The sequence below is a fragment of the Rhineura floridana genome, chromosome 4 (genome assembly GCF_030035675.1).
Source record: "Rhineura floridana isolate rRhiFlo1 chromosome 4, rRhiFlo1.hap2, whole genome shotgun sequence".
Taxonomy (NCBI): domain Eukaryota; kingdom Metazoa; phylum Chordata; class Lepidosauria; order Squamata; family Rhineuridae; genus Rhineura; species Rhineura floridana.
Window position 1 is genome coordinate 174,033,377 of NC_084483.1, and position 20,077 is coordinate 174,053,453.

A 20,077-nucleotide genomic window follows, 5' to 3' on the forward strand; every position below is an offset into this window, starting at 1 on the left:
TGAATAAGCTTCTTTTGAGGCGGGAGCCCGTCTCAAAAGCAGGCACAAGCAAAGTCACCCTTCCCGGAAGTGTTTCATATTACAATTTTTAAAAAAACAATCAAAATCCCAGGCACATTGTGCTCATTTACTAGATTCAGATATTCTTTATAACAGGTCATGAGTTAGCAAGCCAGCAAAAATGTTCAGGTAAGGATGAAGGTGGGGTGGGGTTCAGTGCCAGCAGTGGCACAAGATGGTTTACACACACACACACACACACACACACACTTCACCTGGCACTGTGATCCTAGCTCTGTATCTGTGAGCTGTTGCCCTACTGTGTCTTGACATGCAGGAAGTGTTAGAAAAACTTAAAAGAAAAGCACAAAATGTAAAAAGTAGCAACTGCACATAACAAAAAAGGCAGTCAAGAAAGCAATTCAGAAAGAGGTGTGTGGCATTTATGTGCTGCAGCTGTGTGATAAACATATCTGAAACCTCTGGCTTGAAAGACAGCCCTCTGACACTTGGATGTTACAGACTGAAAAGCCCACCCTCCTCTCCTCCTCCTCCCCTCCTAAATCCCTCCTGTGACAGATCTGAAGCAGCAGACCCACCTTCTGCATGGTGCAGCACAAGGAAGATGGATTCCTCCGAGATGATGTACTTGTGCAGGGCCACCATGTTGGGCACACAGCGGGGGATGATGGTCCTTCTCTTCCTGCTGTACTCGCTACTTTTCCTTAGACCCTGACAGAGAACAAAAAGGTCAGTTGTACCCTCAGCTGCCTTTGCAGCATGCTATGCATGGTGCTTATCAACCAAACTAATCTATCCGAGTTACTCCAGGCTTCAGAGAAACCACTCATCTGCTGCTCTCTGCCCCTCGGTCCCCCGAGGCCCTGCTGATGGCATCTGGCGCCGATCCAGAGAACAGAAGATGGCACAAAGCTCCCATTAAAATCAATTGCACGGGTCAATGTTTTCATTAGAATTTCTCGCAAACCAAGTCATCAGGATGACACTCCCATTATTTCCCTGTGACCTTTTTAAAAATATATATATTTGGGGTGTGAGGGTGCCATGCTTTAAGATTTAAAGTGTGTCGCACATTGTTAAATCTATCCACAGTCCGTAGGCAAAACTACACACAAAGACTTCATTCCTCTGACCTACATTTTACAGGCTGCGGTAATCATACATTGGTGTCAAATGGAAAGGAAGATAGAGCAGGGGGACACGGTTTGTTTCCCGAAGAGGTTATTACATTTAAAGGTAGCACAAACAGAGAAAAGAGAGATGCAAAGAAAGTGTGTTTCAGTTCACTAAGGCAACCTTTGCCAAACTGGTGCCTTCCAGATGTTTTGGACTCTAACTGTGCTGGCTGGGCTGATGGGAGATGCGGTCCAAAGCATCTGGAGAGCACCATGTTGGTGAAGGCTAAACTAAGGTCGTAACCAGATGTCATGAAAGACAGAAGGCTGCTGCCAAAAACAACAGCCTTGAGTCTCCTTCTCTGCCTCCTCTTTTGACAGTGATGGTGTTCACATGATTATAACTCAGGTAAATAAACCAAGGTAGGAAGAGCTCCAACTCTTATGCAACTGCCTTGCTCCTTCCTTTGCACACATGGAGAAACAAGCTAGAAAGCTGCCCTTGACCATGGCTTCCTCCTACATGCAATCTGGGAAAAAGATGGTTAAAGGCTTCCAAACAAGCCAGAATGTTAAGCCAACTTTGACAGCCAGTGTGGTGCAGTGGTTAGTGTCAGACTAGGACCTGGGAGGCCATGGTACAAATCCCCACTCACCTATGAAGCTCACTAGGTGACCTTGGGCTAGTCATTACCTCTCTGTATAATCTACCTCAGAAGGTTGGCATTGAGGACAAAATATGGGGGAAAGGGGAGAGAACTGTGTATGCCACTTGAAGCTCTTTGGGGGACAGGTGGGATATAAATGTAATAAATAAACACACTTTATACATAGCTCACTGGGAAGCTATTAACGATAGTTTCCCAGTTCAAACATAACGGGAAGCCATGGTTATTTGTGGCTTCTTGGCCAGCTTCCTCATTCAGGAAAGAGAGGAACAAAGCAGCTGTATGTGGATGCACAAAGCTTGTTCTGACTTGGCTTCTTAAGATCATCTGAACATGGCCAGTGACTAATACAAGGGTAGCCAATGTGGTACCCTCTAGATGTTGTTGGACTTAAGCTCCAATCATCCCTGACCATTGGCCATGCTGATGAGAATTGGAGCATCAACACATAGAGGGCCCTACACTGGCTTCCTGTCTACCCCAGTCTAATACATCAAAAATGCTTAATGGGACACTGTCACACTACAAGTCTTCCTACCCATGCTCCACTTCATTCAGTGACTTCACACTGCATATTTTGTTTTACAATATGTGAATAGGTGTGAGAAAAGGAGGAGACACGGCATTGCCACTCATGGCAGCAGCCACAGACAGAGCTTGGAAAAGTTACTTTTTTGAACACTCCCATCAGCCCAATCTGGTGGCCTTGCTGGCTGGGGCTGATGGGAGTTGTAGTTCAAAAAAGTAACTTTTCCAAGCTCTGGCCACAGATCTCACATAATGCCTTGTTCTATCATAATCTTAGGTACAATAATAAAAGTCATGTCATCATGTGGTTCAAAGCAGGCTGATATTCTGGACTTGCACTATTTCAGACCTACCGCAGACCTCAGCAGCTCCTGACAATCAGTTAATGTTATGAATAGTTCATCTGTGCCCCAAAGGAATGACAGACAGTTGCTTTTCATTAGGGGCAGGAATTAAATGATGTGGCAAGTAGGCATGGAACTGGCTCAGGCTATGCAATTTCCTTACATAAACATTAACAGAATAGCATGGGATGGAGACTCAAGGAAAACAACAACTATGCCTTCTCCAGAAATGTAAGAATGATCCCAAGTCTCAATCCATCCCATCCCCCCCCCAAACACTGTAGCATGAGCAGTAGTATGGCAATCCATTTCTTTAGTGGACTATTTCTTCTGGGTAACCGTCTCATTTATAGGCACTTTACTGACAGAGATCTTGACTATGAACCACCCTTTTCATTTGACATACAGATGTTGGCCAATTGTCTAGGCTAATACTGAAGGTTAACAATGCTATCACTGAAACTTCTACAGACTTTGCTTGTCTTGATTTTGTAGACTGAACTTGTGGTTGGGTGAGATGGTACCATATTAGCACACCAAGTGATGTAAGAAAAAATAATGACTTACCTTCAGTATAAATGTCTGCTGTGTTCTAGTATCCATTACAAGCAAAACCTAAATGAAACAAGTAATTACAATACAAAAATGTATCCAATTTGTATGAACTGTCACTGATCAGCTATTATGAATTTCTCTCCTACAGACTGGAGAGTACGAGTGCCAGGGAACCAACTCCACAAAAACTCTCTAATATAGGCAACAATTTTGTGTGTGTGTGTGTGTGTGTTGTAAATTGCTTTGATTTTTTTATGAATAGCTATACATAAATATTTTTGTAAATATAAACAAATGTATTGCCTTCTTAGAAAAATATTATGGTTGCAAGGCCTTAACATGCCTTAGTAAGACAATGGATCATCTGGCACTACAATGTGATAGTGGGGTGTTATGTATCAGCTTATACTCACCAGTATACAACTCCCAAACTCCCACTTGTTATCAACTGTTTTAACAATGTATGTGTTTCTGCCTTGGTACCATAAAGAACAGTCTGGGTTTACTGGTTTGTATTAGAGTGGCATTACAAAGAACCAGTTGGCCACAACAGGGGAACAATGTCTCATCTACACAGAGGGAAGCAACCTTCATGGAGAACAAGATTTCACTAGCTTAAGAAGTCTGTATTTTTCTGCAGACACAACCAAAACAGGCACACAAAGTGGCCCAATTTGACTCTTGCCGGCTCCAATGTCCAGATTTATTTCATAGTGAGGTAATGATAAGTACTGGGGTGCAAAAGAATGAGAAAACCTAATCTTGGCTTGAATTTACTGAATATCCACAGCATAAACTTGGATCAGATAAACTCAAGGTTAGCTTTGAACATAAGTAGTCCTTATTCAGTGGCAATAATCCAGTTACTGCAAATACAGAAACTTGTAAATACAGAAACTTGCAAGTGGTCAGAACCACTTTTTTTCCCAAAGTTATTATGCTTTGGCTGCAAAATTCATTTAAAGCATTAATCCATATTGAAGATTTCTTAATAGTTTGTTTATTAAAAAGGTATTAATATTTAAAAAATCTCTGAGCAGTTTACATAAAAACAATAAACACACAACAACATTCAATAGATTTTCCTAAAAACGAAATAATAGTTCTAGTTTCATGGAGATCTGCAACCAAGTCTGGAGTGTTTTTGTCCTCATCCAGGATACTCTATTCCATTCCTTCCAGCCATTTCCAGCTCTACCCCCGCAAAACCCAAACAGTTAACATTCCTTGCCCACTGAACATGCTCAGCCATTCTTAGGCTGTTTTAGGGTCCCCTGTCCTGAGCCCCCCCAATAGTTAATTTGTACTTCTGAAAACCCCAGGGTTCTTCCAAGCCTAGTGATACCTTTCCTTGTGTGGGGGTAGTGTCATTTTGGCTACATAAGGAACAGCACTCAGATAACTGAATTCACTGTTAGTATACACATGTACAGATGCAATAGCTGCAGGAACAGGGAAATAAACCTGCAGTTTCCCAAGTGCTGATTTTATGTTGCTAGGTTGGTGAGTTTCCCATAAGATGTTATAAGATTGCAAATCAAGGCTATTTAAAAACAGACTAGGAACTGATGGGATAAATCATAGCAGGAAAATTGAGTTGTGGTCTCCCTGTTTAGGCACAAGGCAGGGGTGGGGGAAACATGCCAAATTAAAATAGATAAAAATGGTTAAAAAGTGATGCATCAATTTTTCCAGGGACTATGTCTTTTCATCCAAGTTTGTTTGCAGCTAGCTAACATTCACATTGAGGCAGTAAATACAAGAACATATGTGATTTTTTTAAAATGTGCCCTTTGACTGTCAATTTCTCCCAAACAGGTGTTGGTTAAATGATTATAAATTGGCCCCTGGATACACCTCTTCAACTGAGCCATACAGGACTGCAGATAATATAATTAGAGTAAAAACATCAGGCTGGTGAATGCTTTCCATCTGCTTGGCAATAATGTTTAGTTAACAGTAGTCTTTAAAAAGAAGCACCTTCAACTTCCCTTCTTAAAGTTATTTATAGGGCCATTCCTAACACCCCAGCACTCTTGCTAACAAGAGCTTTAGCCACTTGGAAATGATAAGCCATACGGCTAATTTCAAAAGAGAAACATCGGCAGGAAACATCTGCAGCTCTCCAAATTTACATGAAGCAACCTCATTTTAGAGTCATTTCTTAATGAATGGCCTTACAACTCTGTATTAATATTATCACTGCATACACAAATATCATAAGGAGCCAAGCATTTATACATTTTTTTAAAAAAAATACCAACACTAGGCTAATCGGTAGTGAAGCCGTCAGCATAAAGTACAGAATAATAGCTACTTTAACCCTCAAGAGGGCTGGATCATTTGTAGGCTAGAACACACCAATTTAATAACACTGCTCATGCCTTTGCTCACCTTTCTAAAGACAAAAATCTAATTTGGACTAATTTGGTATGATCATCTTCCCAATCAAGAGCGCCCAACACAGACTTTCATTTCGGGATAAAACGACTGCTGTAACCAAGCCGTCATGAAATAATTACCTTTGATAGCATATCATTATTGGGATGAATACAATTAAAAGAATGTTCCCTTCAATTCCTCATATACCTCTAACTAGCATGTGCAGTGGCTCTTATTGTCTAAGCAGGAGTAGGTCATATGTTGACCAGAAGCCATATGCAACCATTGGGTGCATTATCCAAAGCTTCCCCAGAAACACCATGAATGACCTTGAGCGCGGCTCACACGCAGTCCTATTCTTGTCAACGGCAGAAGGACCATTTTTAAAGCTTTGCCAACTCGTAGCTGGAAATTTCTCTGCAGTGGTCAGATGCCCTTGCTTTGTGAAAAATGAATGGCCTTTGCCACAGAAAGCCAATGGAAGAATGCCTGTGAGGAAGAATCAGAAGCATACTGGTGGGCTGAAAACACAGTGTGTCCTTGCCTTATTCCTCTAACTACAGTGAAACTACAATAAACAAATTGAAAAGTCTACACAATTTCCCACAGAAGTATGGAAGCATTAGGCATTGCATCTGCAGGCATAACTGCCTACTACAAAACGTGCAAGGAGCATTGAACTCTAGGAAGCTGCCTTATGCCAACTCTTATTTGTCCATCAAGTCCAGTAGTCAGTGGCAGCTGGTGGCTCCATGTCAGTGGGGCAGTGGAATCTGCTCCGGGCTTTAGTCCGAACTTTCAAGGGGCAGTCCTATGTGCTGAACCTATTATGGGGATAGGTTTCAGTACCTTGGACAGTTCATTGGAAGTTCGGACTAAAACCCAGAGTGGATATTACTGCCCCATTGACATGGAGCCACCAGCTGCCACTGCCAATAGTGTCTATTCAAGCTGGCAGCAGCTCTCCAGGGAGAGAGGTTTTTCACATCACTTGCTATCTGGAGATGCCCAGGATAGAACCTGGGGCCTTTTGCATCCAAAGCATGTGGTCTACCACTGTGAGTTATGGTCCATTCCCCAACCAGTGCTCACCAACCAATCCTTCTCTCCCATTGTCCACTTCAGTCCCTGTTAGAAGCAGACACCAATTTATTTGCAACTGTGAAAATTCCATGCTCAAAATTCACCAGCGAAGCTAAAAGAAAGCCAACCCTAACATCACGTCTCTATTTTGTTTAGTAGTGAACTATGCCTTTGAGTAACATTGACCCCATCTGCACTATACATTTAAAGTAGTATTGTATCACTTCCCTCAAAGAATCCTGGGAACTAGGAGGCCCCCTTTACAGAGCTGCAATTCTCAGGGTGATTTAACAGTCAATCCCTCTTCCCAGGGAACTCTGGGAAGTGTAATTCTATGAGAGGAATAGGGGTCTCCTAATAACTCTCAGCACCCATTGATGTTTAGTGGTATGATACTGCTTTAAATATATAGTGCAGATGGGGCATCATTTAGTACTTAGGGTAAAAGTCAACGCATTGGTAAAAGCACATGACTTTGGTTATTTTTATGAAGGATCTGATATATCATTAATAATATTTTTTTGTAAACTGCTATGTGGTTCTATTTACAATCAAGTGGTAAATAAATTTTGTTAAATAAAAATTTTAAAAATGTGTGGCAATCACAGCAAACCACCTCCTGGCTCATGCCAGGTTTCATAGGTTTCCATGGATGGCAAACTACCATCTTGTGACCATTCCTCCTGACATCAAATGGCCATATGCCCAAGAAGCTCCCATCATCCCAACTATTAGTCTAATAGTACAGTCATATATATGTTTACTCAGAAGCCAGTCAATTGTGTTCAGTGGGATTTACTCCATTTTAAATGTGTTTAGGATTGCAAGCTAAATTGAGTCTCCTTTTACTAGCAAAGTTAGATGTGCATTGACTAGGGATACTTGAGGAATTTGATTTCTGTGAAATCTGAGGCAAACTGACCTGATCTGCACCTGCTGGATAAATTTGGAACTTAATTATCCTTTGGATTTCACTTCTACAAATTTGATTATACGATTCTCAACTCAAAAAACATATCTAAATGCATTAAAATGACATATATCAGGATAAAATATGTATCTTAGATACATAACTTGAGATTAAATATTTTCATTTATTTTATTTCTTACATTTATATCCCATCTTTCTTTCATCATTGGACTCAAGGCAGCTTATATGTGGTTTCCAGGAGGTCTCCATTCAAGCTCTGACCATTCCCAGACCTGCTTAGTTTCAGCAAGGTGGTTAGGGTTAAGGTTATGGACCTTCAGGCCATAGCCTGTACTCCAATATTAATTTTCATGCAGATTTTTAATTTAAAAATTGCAGGTGAATGCAGAACAGGCAAACATGCATAGGCTGTTTTGAACCAAAAATAGACCAGCATTCCTTGTTGAATTTGATTTCATTCTTATTGACTTATTATTGACTTGCATATTTTCTAAATATTTTGGGGACTAAGAACACAGTCCTAAACACTCTTCCTTGAACTCAAAGAGACTTACTTCTGAGTAAACCAGAGATGGGATGGATCACTCCATCATCATTAGTCCAGACAAGAAAACTGCAAAAAAAATTGCATTTCTTCAGCAAGCCACTAAAGCTTGAATTACATGTTTTCCAGTTAATGACCTATTGAAATATAGGCACCAACCACTTCCCTGCAAAGTGATGTCCGGAGGATGCAATTTACAGTGCAGAACAAGTGGGCAGAGGGGCAAAACCTAATCCTTCTTCTACCAGCTACTTTCCCCTTGCAACTCCCCTTCCAACACATCCCCCCTGTGGGATTCTAGACTCATGTTTGCAACCTGTGTCTGGAGAAGGGACAGCCTTGGGATTCAGTACATAAAGTGGCCAGCTAATATGCAACTCTGGGCTGCCATTCATGGCAAAACACACAATAAACCATGGATATGGACATACAGCGGCCCTATTCAGTCATCCTTGTCCTCACGTGATGAGGAGGAGAACAGGACGGGATCTCTGGATCTACTCCATCTGCTGTATCCATATCACCTGGTCCAGCTGCCTTCAACAAATTAGAGGACAAGGTCCGCAGTGAGGAGTCTGCTGTACTCAAACAGGTTCCCATGCAATTTAGAACCCAGACCATGCGGACATTTGCCCTCCAATGCATGGAGGGTGGTGGGGCCATGACGGAGAGGGTGCACCCCACAAAGATGCCCCCACTCCCCACCTCAAGTGATTCTAACCACATGAAGCTCCTATACACTGAGGTAGGGTTTTTTTTAATGTAACCACATGATTATGAAGATATTTTAAGAGCCACCCTTGTCCCCAGTGATTCTAGTTATAGCAAGGTTCCTCATGAAGAGCAAACCAATTAAGAATATTTGTTCAAGGAAACCTGCCAAAAGAAAACCTCAAAAAAGAAAATTACTGCACTTGGTCATATATGGCCACATTAGTTGGATAATTAAAGTTATAGAACATCATCTACTGTTACTAAACTTCCTACTGTAACCTAATTTTTACATTAACAACTCTCATGAAATGAAGGGAATTGGCATCAGCCTGTTTACTGTGACGAGGTATTCATGTGTTGTGAGCTACTTATGTGGGGAAATGGCATACCAATTGAAAACAGTAATAATAATAATAATAATAACAACAACAACAACAACAACAATAATGCACCACACTTTTGTTGATTACAGGGATTGAAACAGTATGAGAAAACCAAGTCAATGCCTTCAAAGGTGTCTTTGTGCTTCGACAGGAGCTTCAGTCTCCAAGCCAGTAGTATAAAGCTCCAAAAAAGCATTAGGACAAATTATTGTATATGGAACAGCAAGGGAACATTAATGATATCTAAGATAGCAACATGGTAATTTTGGAGGACGGCAAGGCTGCAAAAAAATGAAATATATTCTTTTTTTTTAATCTCAAAAGTTGGGAACTGGCATGGACATTGCGATTGGAAGTTTATCATGCAAAGGCGAATTTGATATAAAGCAGAGACCTGCAGTCCATATGGATGCTTTTAGAGACATTCCCAATGAATTCAATGGGGCTTACTCCCAGGAACGTCTGCACAGGATTGCAGCCTTGGTCACCCACAAAGGGTTTAGGTGAGAGTTGGGCTGCATTCATACAGCAGTTTATTCTGTTTTCCTGATGTTTCCTTACCTGATAATTTCCGTATTTTATCTGAGCTTTCACATGCTGTAAAAGCCACTTCTGGAAATCTAGCAGACTATTGTGGAAGTTTAGCACTCATTTCCATGGTAATTGCTTTCAGAAAAAAATCTGTTTGCAAGCCCATTAACCCAGAAAGTCACTGGAGTAAAGTGACAAAATTTGGGGCATGCAGTTCTTTCCCACTGTTTTCATGGAGGAATCGGTAGAACAAAACTGTGCATGTGTGGAAAGGATGGTGGAATAGCAGCATGTCCAGTGAGGTTCATTGTTGTGTTGCACCACACCTGCTGGTGTGAATGCAATTTAGCGCAGCATGGCGTTACATTGTCAGAAAGCCACAGTTCAATAAGGCAATGGGTACTGCAGTGTGAAAGGAACATTAGAAATTGGGAAAGAAGCGTTACCATTATAGTAAGTAAAACTAAAGCAATAAACCCCATGTCTGAATGCAGCCTTGGTAGCTTCAGTCAAATTAATCCTTCCCCATCCTGCACTCACCAAAAAAAGAAGGAAAGAGAAAACTGGGACCCAGTAGTTCAGTTCAGAAGAGGAAAAAAAGATGAGGTTTGTAAATATAAATAAATGCATTTAAAAAAAAATACTGGAGAAAGTTTGTTTTTTTAAGTTGGCAAATAAGCACTATTTACCCTAAAGAAAAGAGTTGATTGTTTCGAAACCTTTAAACACACAGAAATTAGCAACTGTTTCAGTATGCTAATTTTTTTAATTAAAAGATACTTCTGCAGCTAGAGCTCTTTCATATGCACTGCTGACTCTTCATCAAAAGCAAAGTTTCCAACTTAACACCAGCGTAGCTGGTGGCAGCCTGAAGGTTTACCATCTGCTGCCACCCCAAGTCACGGTGGCCACTTTCAGAACATATGCATCAAAGCACCAAGATAAGAGACGGAAGGGATGCTGCAGAAGTCAGCAGAAGGGGGGGGGCTGAAAGCCCAGAGGCGGACAACAGGCAAGCCATCAGAAAAAGGGAAATATGGCGAGCCATTAGTCACCTAATTCTACTCCTTGCCAAGGTCACACAGGACACAACTGGCTGAACTACGAGCCATGAATAAATGCACATGTCTCCAATGGGTTTTTTCTTCAACAGAAACACAAAAACTTACATAGGCAGATGTTTGGGACACTTTACTACCCCATGTCAAACTCCAATGTATCTTGGGGTAGTAAAACACCTCACGTCAATCTCTCTCTCTCTCTCTCTCTCTCTCTCTCTCTGTGTGTGTGTGTGTGTGTGTGTGTGTGTGAGAGAGAGAGAGAGAGAGAGAGAAGAATGGAACTTAATTCTTCCCTGGATTAGTTTTTGTTTGAGGACCCCCACAGGACAATCCATTGGCTGAGGTAAAAAAGAACCCCAAATGCGGGAATAAGTAGGGAATTCTTTGTCCCAGGGTGTTTTTTTGGTCTTCAGAAAGAAAACTCTGTAAGGACACTTAAATCTCCTTCCCTGGATCACCGGTTCTCTCCACCCCCCACCCGCACACACACCAGCATGTTTCCCTGGACTGGGGTAAAAAACATACTGAACATACAAGAATTCAATTGGAATTGGGGGGGAGGAATTTGCCCCAATTCCCAAACACTTTTTGAAAGAAAACCGTACAGGAGGTAAAACTGTAAGCGGTTGAAATTTGGGGATATTGCTTACTACCAAGCAGCTGACAATATCCTAGGAGGACTATGCTACAGGTCTACTTTCTATGTAAGTTCTGCAATGAAAAGTGCACCAAGGGTGGGTTTTAACCTCCGTTTTGGGGAAGAAGGTTTAAAGTATTATTATTACTATTATCATCATCATCAAAATACCTCAAAGCATTTCCAGTACAGATGCAGGCAAAGTAAAGAGACTTGTCCTACCAACTTTGTTAATTTATGTATTATTGTTGGATGATCACTTTCAGTGTACACTATGGTTTTTAAAAATCGTTGTTTGATTTTTACTTGCATGAATTTTTATTCTGTAAGTTGCTTTGAGACTGTTGTGGTACACAAGTGACTCATACATTTGATGATGATGATGATGTAACTGCTTCAGCCCCCACCCCACTGCGCATTTTCAGGACACAAGTTTTAAATTGAGAGCCAGTGTGGTACAGTGGTTAAATTTTGGATTAGGATCAGAGAGACCTGAGTTCAAATCTCCACTCATTCATGAAGCTTACTGCTTGACCTTGGACCAGTCCTTGCCTCTCAGCCTAACCTACCTCACAGTGTTGTTTTGAGGTTATAACGAGGAAGGGAAGAACCGCGTACAGCACCTCAAACTCCTTGAAGGTGGGGTATAAATGTAATAAGTATGTTCTTTGCTCTTCTATCAAAATGAGGAACGTCTCTTTCTTTTAAACGGGAAAAAAAAATCCTGATTTGGCCAAGCAGCTGCAGACATGTCCTGCTCCTGCTGAAGCAAACAAAGCGTTGTGACTTTCCAGAAGGAGGGCTGAGGCTGATGAGGAATGGGTTGCTCTGGGGCAACAACTCCTGCTCCTTTCTATATATGCATCATACATTTAAAGCACATGACTTCCCCTAAAGAATCCTGGGAACTGTAGTTTGTTAAGGGTGTTAGGAACTGTAGCTCCATAAGGAGTAAACTACACTTGCCAGGATTCTTTAGGGGAAGCCATGGGCTTTAAATGTATGACGTGCAGTGCAGGGTGAGCAACAATGGGGCAGTCTCCCTGAGACCTCTTCTGGTGTGCTGCTGATGTTCTGAGTCATGGTGGAAAAGGGCTCTCTCTCCCTCCCTCCCTCCCTGCCCTAGAGAATTCCATTCATGCATTAAAAGGGTGAGAAGTGTGATTCCAGCCCAGAGTAACCGATATACATGTGTGAACCCAGCCCGCAACGCCAAATGGTAAAGTTACACTTCACTGAGGCTTCTTCTCCTGATTTCGGAAGCCTCCTTCCTGTAGCAGGAATTCATGGTGACATCCCCAGTTCATTGGCGGGATTCAAAAACTAGAGCATCTGTATTTTAAAAAGGCACATCTAGAATGGGATGGTAGACCAGCGATGCCAGATTATCCATTTGGAATCCTTATCCCAACCTTCGGGACCCCAGGTATTGTTGGACTACAAGTCCCATCAGCCCCAGATAGAAGGGGTAATGGTCAGGAATGATGGGAACTGTAGTCCAGCAACATCTGGGGACCCAAAGGTTGGGATAAGGATTCCAAATGGATAATCTGGCATCGCTGGTCTACCATCCCATTCTAGATGTGCCTTTTTAAAATACAGATGCTCCAGTTTTTGAGCCCCATCTCTCCGCAAATGTTATTGACATCCCACTGCACACTGCAGAAGGCCCAAGAAGCAGGGTATTTAAGATGCGGTTTTGAAAGGTTATATTGTGTACTTTTAGAAAGGCAGAGTAATAGCTGCATTTAACTGAATACACATGGGTGTTACTGTGTCACTATAATTAATGAGAAAAGAGTTTCAGCTACTTCCTGTTAAAAGTTCATGGGGAAAACCTCACTGATTTACAATGGAATTAAATGACACATACATTTTTTTAAAAGTAGATAGTATACTAGAATATACCAAATTACACACGATATGTGGGAAATCTGTGATTGGATTTCCCCATGACTTTTGCTTTATGTCAGAGCAGCTACAGGAAGCTACTACTTTAATCTGATGAGGGAAGCAGTGCTGGTGAGGAAAGTTTAATCCTTTCTCCCCATGCCATTCCCCTGATCTAATTGTCCCCACATACATTGAAGCTGCTGTTAGGCCCATGGGGTGGGGTGGGGTGGGGTGGGGGAATAGGGATACCCAAAAAGCAGTTGGCTTCGTAAGAAAACACTTCTCTGCATTAAAAATGGCCAACTTATCTTTCTCTGGGGGCTTTTTCCTGATGCTGGATGGAGATAGGCCAGGTTGGGGGGGGGGAGAAATGGACAGACCTGAAATGTATTTTCACCACACAAACCAGCCTCCTTATGGTCATTTTTGCCAAGATATTGCTTTGCAAATTCAAACAGAGATTTAATATTAAATGGGGACTGACACTCTCACAAATCTGGAAACTCCCTTCATTTCCTTGCAACTTATTTTCTTCTCTCTTTTTTAAACCATGCTTAGATTTAAATACAGTAGAGTCATAAGGAGCTAGATAAAATTGGTTCAGCCTGTGGGCCACCGGTTGGCTATACCTGCCCTAGACCACCTGCAAAAAAATCCTCTTCAGATGACAAAAATCCCATTCACTGGCTGCCCTTTCTTCCTCTCAATTTCTACTTGCCAGCAAGAGAGAGTAAAAGAGAGAGTGAACACACATCTGGCAAGCTCTGTATTTGCTGATCTTGGTTCTTTTTCATTTGTAAGGCTGGCCTAGAAGGCAGTGGCTATTGCCTTAGCAAACTGACTGCCAGCATCCCAAAGGTCTCCCCAGCTGAAGTGCTCGAGCAATGTCCTGGTACTACATAAATATTTCTGGTCTGTGCACCAGCTATGGATGAATCCCATACATGGATGCACCCAAGACTTAGAGCTATCTGCTCCTTCCTTCATGGTGAAGGATTAGGAGGTTAAGTCGTTCCTGGGCCATCCCATCATCTTGCAGATTTACACAGTATACACAGCTGAAAGCTATCATCAGCTGGTCAAAGCCACCTAGGCTCTAATAAATATGCAAAGAAAGGAACACCAGACCAGATCAGATCCTTCTAAGTAGATGAAAAAGGAAAAGACGTTGACTTACAAACCTGACCTAGTGCCACTAAAGGAAATGATACTAAATTGACTCAAATCTAAACGTTTTTGCAGAAGTCCACAATCTAGGCATTAAGACATTACTGAAATGTGACTTCCAGGAAGGGTTGCTTTGCCTGTGCTGCCTCTGAGACGAGCTCTTGTCTCAGAAGAAGCTTTTTCAGCTTTAAAATCAGTCACAATGCTCTTTTTGACTGATAAAGATTTTCTCCTGGTCAGGGAGAAACGTGAGATTAACCACAAAGCCTGTTTTTGTGGGGAGGACTGGATTTCATTTATTTATGAGAGAAGGTTCAAACTGCAATGCCGGACGGACTTTCATCAAGCTCTTGCTGATTACAGCAACACGTTTATCTTTTCTTTAAAGAAAAACAGACTTCAACAGGCAGATAAGCATCCTTCTTTCTATTTTCTTTTTTTACTTGGTTTAAATTGGTGTAGCAAAAAAGAGATTTGTCAATGAATCAGCTGTGAAGAATTCCTAGGTGAGTTTTTGGCTTTTCTCTTTCACTAACGAAATTAAGGAGGAAAGAAATCGAAAAAGCTTATCTTTGTTTTTATCGCAAAAAGCTGTCCTGGAGGTGCATTCTAAAGATACCAACGGAAGAGGGATTTCTATTTCGAGGAGGGGGGAACAAAAACTTTTTTTTTGGTCTATTTTATTTTGACGAATCTGCTTATTCACGACGCCACTAATTGATTTGATGTTGGGAACTAAGTTTGTTTTTGTATTCCTGAATACATAGAGATAAGGCAGGCTGTATTGTCTACACTGATATAAGCAAGCCTGGAACATTAACCCAATTGTGGCTGAAATAATTTTTGTTTCTGTGGTTTTAAGAAAGACAACCAGGAAAGTTATTGAGACCATGGAAGAAATTATGTTTCAGAAAATAATGGATGAGATTGAGATAACGAAACAAACCCTGAGACAGGGTAGACAGGAGATGAAAATTGAATTTAACAAAATGACGCAGGAGCTTAAAGAAACAATGGATTTTGTGAGAGAGGAGTTTGATGGGATAGGGAAGCTACAAGCCCTGGAGATTGGAACAAATGTGAAATTGGAAAAAGATTTGGAGTTTATGGATGTTAGAAATAAAGTTTACTGTTTGGAATTCAACGTTGTCTCTGAAGAAATTAATGAAGATTTTGGTTGTAAAGTTATCAATGTCTTGGATAATTTTCTGGACTGGAATGATGTGATGGAGTTTGACATAGAAAAAATCTATGGAGTTGGCTACAGATATGTGACAGTGGAGAAACTCTTAAGAAATGAGCCAGTGCATTTTGTAAAAAAGAAGAACAGAGATATGACTTTGCAGCAATATTTCAGCAACATATTCAGAATTCTTGACTGGAATGATGTGATGGGGCTTGACATAGAAAAAATCTATGGAATTAACTACAAATATGTGACAGAGCAGAGATGCACCCAGAGCAGAGATGTGACTTTACAACAGTATTTCAACAACATATTCAGAATTGATGGCAAGGACATATTTGTGATGGGGGAAATTCCCATCAGACTCTTGTTATATGACTATGGCTATGACAGCAAGATCATCATGGGATACTGATAATGGATGAATGGATACTGAAACCACTGGATTTAACAGGACTATTGAAGATGGAAGATGGAATTAATATTGATAATGGAAGAATGGTTATGGAAATTATTGGACTTAACAGATTTGACGAGATGGATTAATTGATATGTTTACTTGGACTATGGCTATGACAACAAGATTATTATGGGATACTGATAACGGAAGAATGGCTACTGAAATTACTGGACTTAACAGGATTATTGAAGATGGAAGATGGAATTAATATAGATAATGGAAGAATGGCTATTGAAATTATTGGGCCTAACAGATTTGAATTAGATGGATTAAGCGATATGTTTATTTGGAGAAAAATTGAAAGATATATCTCTCAAGGAATTGAAACCTCTCTTGGACTTTTTGTGGAAAGAATAAAATAATGTTTATGAGATTTGATGATTAATTAAGATAACTACTGGAGGAAAGTGATTTTATAATATAATTTTAGAGATAGGATTGTTATATATTGTAGACCTATAACTGATCTGCGACAAATCGGAAGTCAACATTTTATTTTATTGTTTGGTTGTTTTTGTTTTGTTTTGTTTCTTGTCTTTGAAAATTTGAATAAAAATTAATGATAAAAAAAAAGACATTACTGAAATGTCTCCTAGTATTGCAAGTTTAATGCATCATATGGAGGAGCCAGTGTGGTGTAGTGGTTAAGGTATTGGTAAATCCCCACATAGCCATGAAGCTCACTGGGTGATCTTGGGCCAGTCACTGCCTCTCAGCCTCATGAAAACCCTATTCATAGGGTTGCCATAAGTCAGAATCGACTTGAAGGCAGTACATTTTAAAAAAATATTTATTTATTTATTTCATTTGTATACCGCCATAGCTGAAGCTCTCTGGGTGGTTTACAATAATTAAAAACATTAAAAACAAATATACAAATTTAAAAAACATTTTTAAAAAGCAATTTAAAAACACATGCTAAAATGCCTGGGAGGAAAGTCTTGACCTGGCACCGAAAAGATAACAGTGTTGGCACCAGGCGCACCTCGTCACAGAAAACATTTCATAATTTGTGGGCCACCACTGAGAAGGCCCTCGCCCTTGTTGCCAGACTCCCAGCTTCCCTCCGAGTAGGCACCCAGAGGAGGGCCTTTGATCTTGAACATAGTGTACCAGTGTGTTCGTGTCGGGAGAGGCGTTCCATCAGGTATTGTGGTCCCAAGCCGTGTAAGGCTTTATAGGTTAAAACCAGCACCTTGAATCGAGCTCGGAAACATACACGCAGCCAATGCAAGCGGGCCAGAATCAGTTTTATATGTTCGAACCGTCTGGTCCCTGTTACCAATCTGGCCGCTGCATTTTGCACAAGCTGCAGTTTCCGAACCATCTTCAAAGGCAGCCCCACGTAGAGTGCACTGCAGTAATCTAATTTGGAGGTTACCAGAGCATGGACAACTGAAGCCAGGTTATCCCTGTCCAGATAGGGACGTAGTTGGGCCACCAACCGAAGTTGGTAGAAGGCACTCCGTGCCACCGAGGCTACCTGAGCTTCAAATGACAGAGATGGTTCTAGGAGAACCCCCAAGCTACAAACCTGCTCCTTCAGGGGGAGTGCAACCCCATCCAGAACAGGTTGGACATCCACCATCCGGTCAGAAGAACCACCCACTAGCAGGATCTCAGTCTTGTCTGGATTGAGCCTCAGTTTATTAGCCCTCATCCAGTCCATTGTCGCAGCCAGGCACTGGTTCAGCACATTGACAGCCTCACCTGAAGAAGATGAAAAGGAGAAATAGAGCTGCATGTCATCAGCATACTGATGACAATGCACTCCAAAGCTCCGAATGACTGAACCCAACAGTTTCATGTAGATGTTGAACAGCATGGGGGACAGAACTGACCCCTGTGGAACCCCATACTGGAGAATCCATGGGGCCAAGCAATGTTCCCCAAGCACCACCTTCTGCAGCCAACCTGCCAAGTAGGAGCGGAACCACCATCATGCAGTCCCTCCCACTCCCAATTCAGCCAGTCTTCCCAGAATGATACCATGGTTGATGGTATTGAAAGCCGCTGAGAGATCAAGGAGAATCAACAGAGTCATACACTCCCTGTCTCTCTCCCAACAGAGGTCATCATACAGAGTGACCAAGGCTGTTTCTGTGCCAAAACCAGGCCTGAAACCTGACTGAAATGAATCCAGATAATCGGTCTCATCCAAGAGTGTCTGGAGCTGGCCTGCTACCACTCTTTCAAGGACCTTGCCCAGAAATGGAACATTTGCTACTGGCCTATAGTTATTAAGATTTTCTGGGTCCAGGGAGGGTCTCTTCAGGAGTGGTCTCACTACTGCCTCTTTCAGGCAGCCAGGGACCACCCCCTCTCTCAGAGAGGCATTAATCACTTCCCTGGCCCAGCCGGCTGTTCCATCCCTGCTAGCTTTTATTAGCCAAGAAGGGCAAGGATCCAGCACAGAAGTGATTGCACGAACCTGTCCAAGCACCTTGTCAACGTCCTCAAGCTGTACCAACTGAAACTCATCCAAGAAATCAGGACAAGGCTGTGCTCTGGATACCCTGCTCAGAAAGACATGCTACTAATTATTCTCAAGGCCACACATTTATTGCGTGTTTATATTTATTTCTTTTAAAAACCTACAGCCAGCTTTTTCTCAAAAGAACTCAAGGCATAACCCAAGGCATAATTCCGGATGTGTGCAAGTGAGAAACAGTGAGCTGGCCATCCCTTCCCTCCGTAGGACAATCTTAGCACTTGCAAATTTCTGATCTGACTGTGGTCCGCAAGCATCCCAAGCTCCAAACATATGGTGGAGACCTTGGTTGGGATTGTTGAACACTAGCAGTCTCATACAAGCTTAAAATACTTCATATTCATTATCCCAATAATTGTTACAATCCTGTAGGGTAGGTCAGTATGGTTACCCTGAGAAAATTAATTTTGTTTAACATGAAGATAGAGAACCTTCCCCCACCCTGCATCTCCATGAAGAGCTGCATTTCCTCAGGAACCACATAGTTGAGGGCCACATAGTGAAACTGGGCAGAACCAAAGCTCACTGTGGGAGGGGCCAAAACATATATACAAGTCCCATTCCCTCTTTCTTTCTTCCCCCCCCCAAACCCACACATATACACATACCCCAGTCATTCAGCTCACTGGTTAGAGGCTCTCTGTTCAAGGTCTGACACTACTCTGTGAGAGTATGCGACAGAACTGGTATTTGAACCAGGAATTTCCAGTTCACAGCTCAGGTATTAAGCGTGTTCCTTTAAAAGTTAAATAACCATTGCTTCATTAGCATATCACCAAAGTTTGACTTGGATCACTAATTGGCTGTATTAAACCAGGACAGTCACTTGAATAGCAGCATTTCTTTTGGTCTCTCAGTTAGGTTTACAAGAGCCACCTCTTATTCATTATTGGTTACTCAAGACAAAAGGAAATTACCCTGAGAATTGGAGGCATTTTATCCCACACGTACAACAAAAGAGAGGCGGGGAACCACACCTTTCTTCCCTTAAGTTTTTAACTTGGGGGGGAGGGGGGATGGAGAAGAATAGCGAGGAAACACCTCTTTTTTTCAAATTTACTTTTTTTTCTCCTGTATTGCCTTTCCACCCACCCAAACTCCCACACAAACATTTGCAAGATCTTTCCCCACTTGCCTGCTTTGATCTGTGCAACTGGCACTCCAGGTGCCACATAGCACTTGCTCCACCACTGTTAAGAAATCAATCTTTCAGCATGGCAGCACCTATGCTTTGGAATGCTCTGCAGGTATCCTTTGTTATACTCTTTCCTGTGCCTGCTTAAAACATTTTCGTTTAAGCAAGCCTATCCAGACGTGTTCTGTGTGCTTTAACTGTTTTTAGTTTATTATTGATTTTACTTAGTTTTCGAATGTTTTTAAATT

At 41.6% G+C, this 20,077-nt stretch overlaps 1 protein-coding gene across 4 annotated transcripts in view; it reads right to left on the reverse strand.

Annotated features, from left to right (window-relative positions):
- Positions 1-20,077, reverse strand: part of RPS6KC1 (ribosomal protein S6 kinase C1) — a 149,805-nt gene that overhangs the window by 46,323 nt on the left and 83,405 nt on the right. For all 4 annotated transcript variants that reach the window (XM_061625231.1, XM_061625230.1, XM_061625229.1 and 1 more), the window contains 2 exons: positions 3,244-3,291; positions 600-732 (listed from right to left, as the gene is read on the reverse strand). In XM_061625231.1, coding sequence (XP_061481215.1) covers positions 600-732; positions 3,244-3,291 — 181 coding nt within the window. The remainder of the gene's footprint in view (positions 1-599; positions 733-3,243; positions 3,292-20,077) is intronic.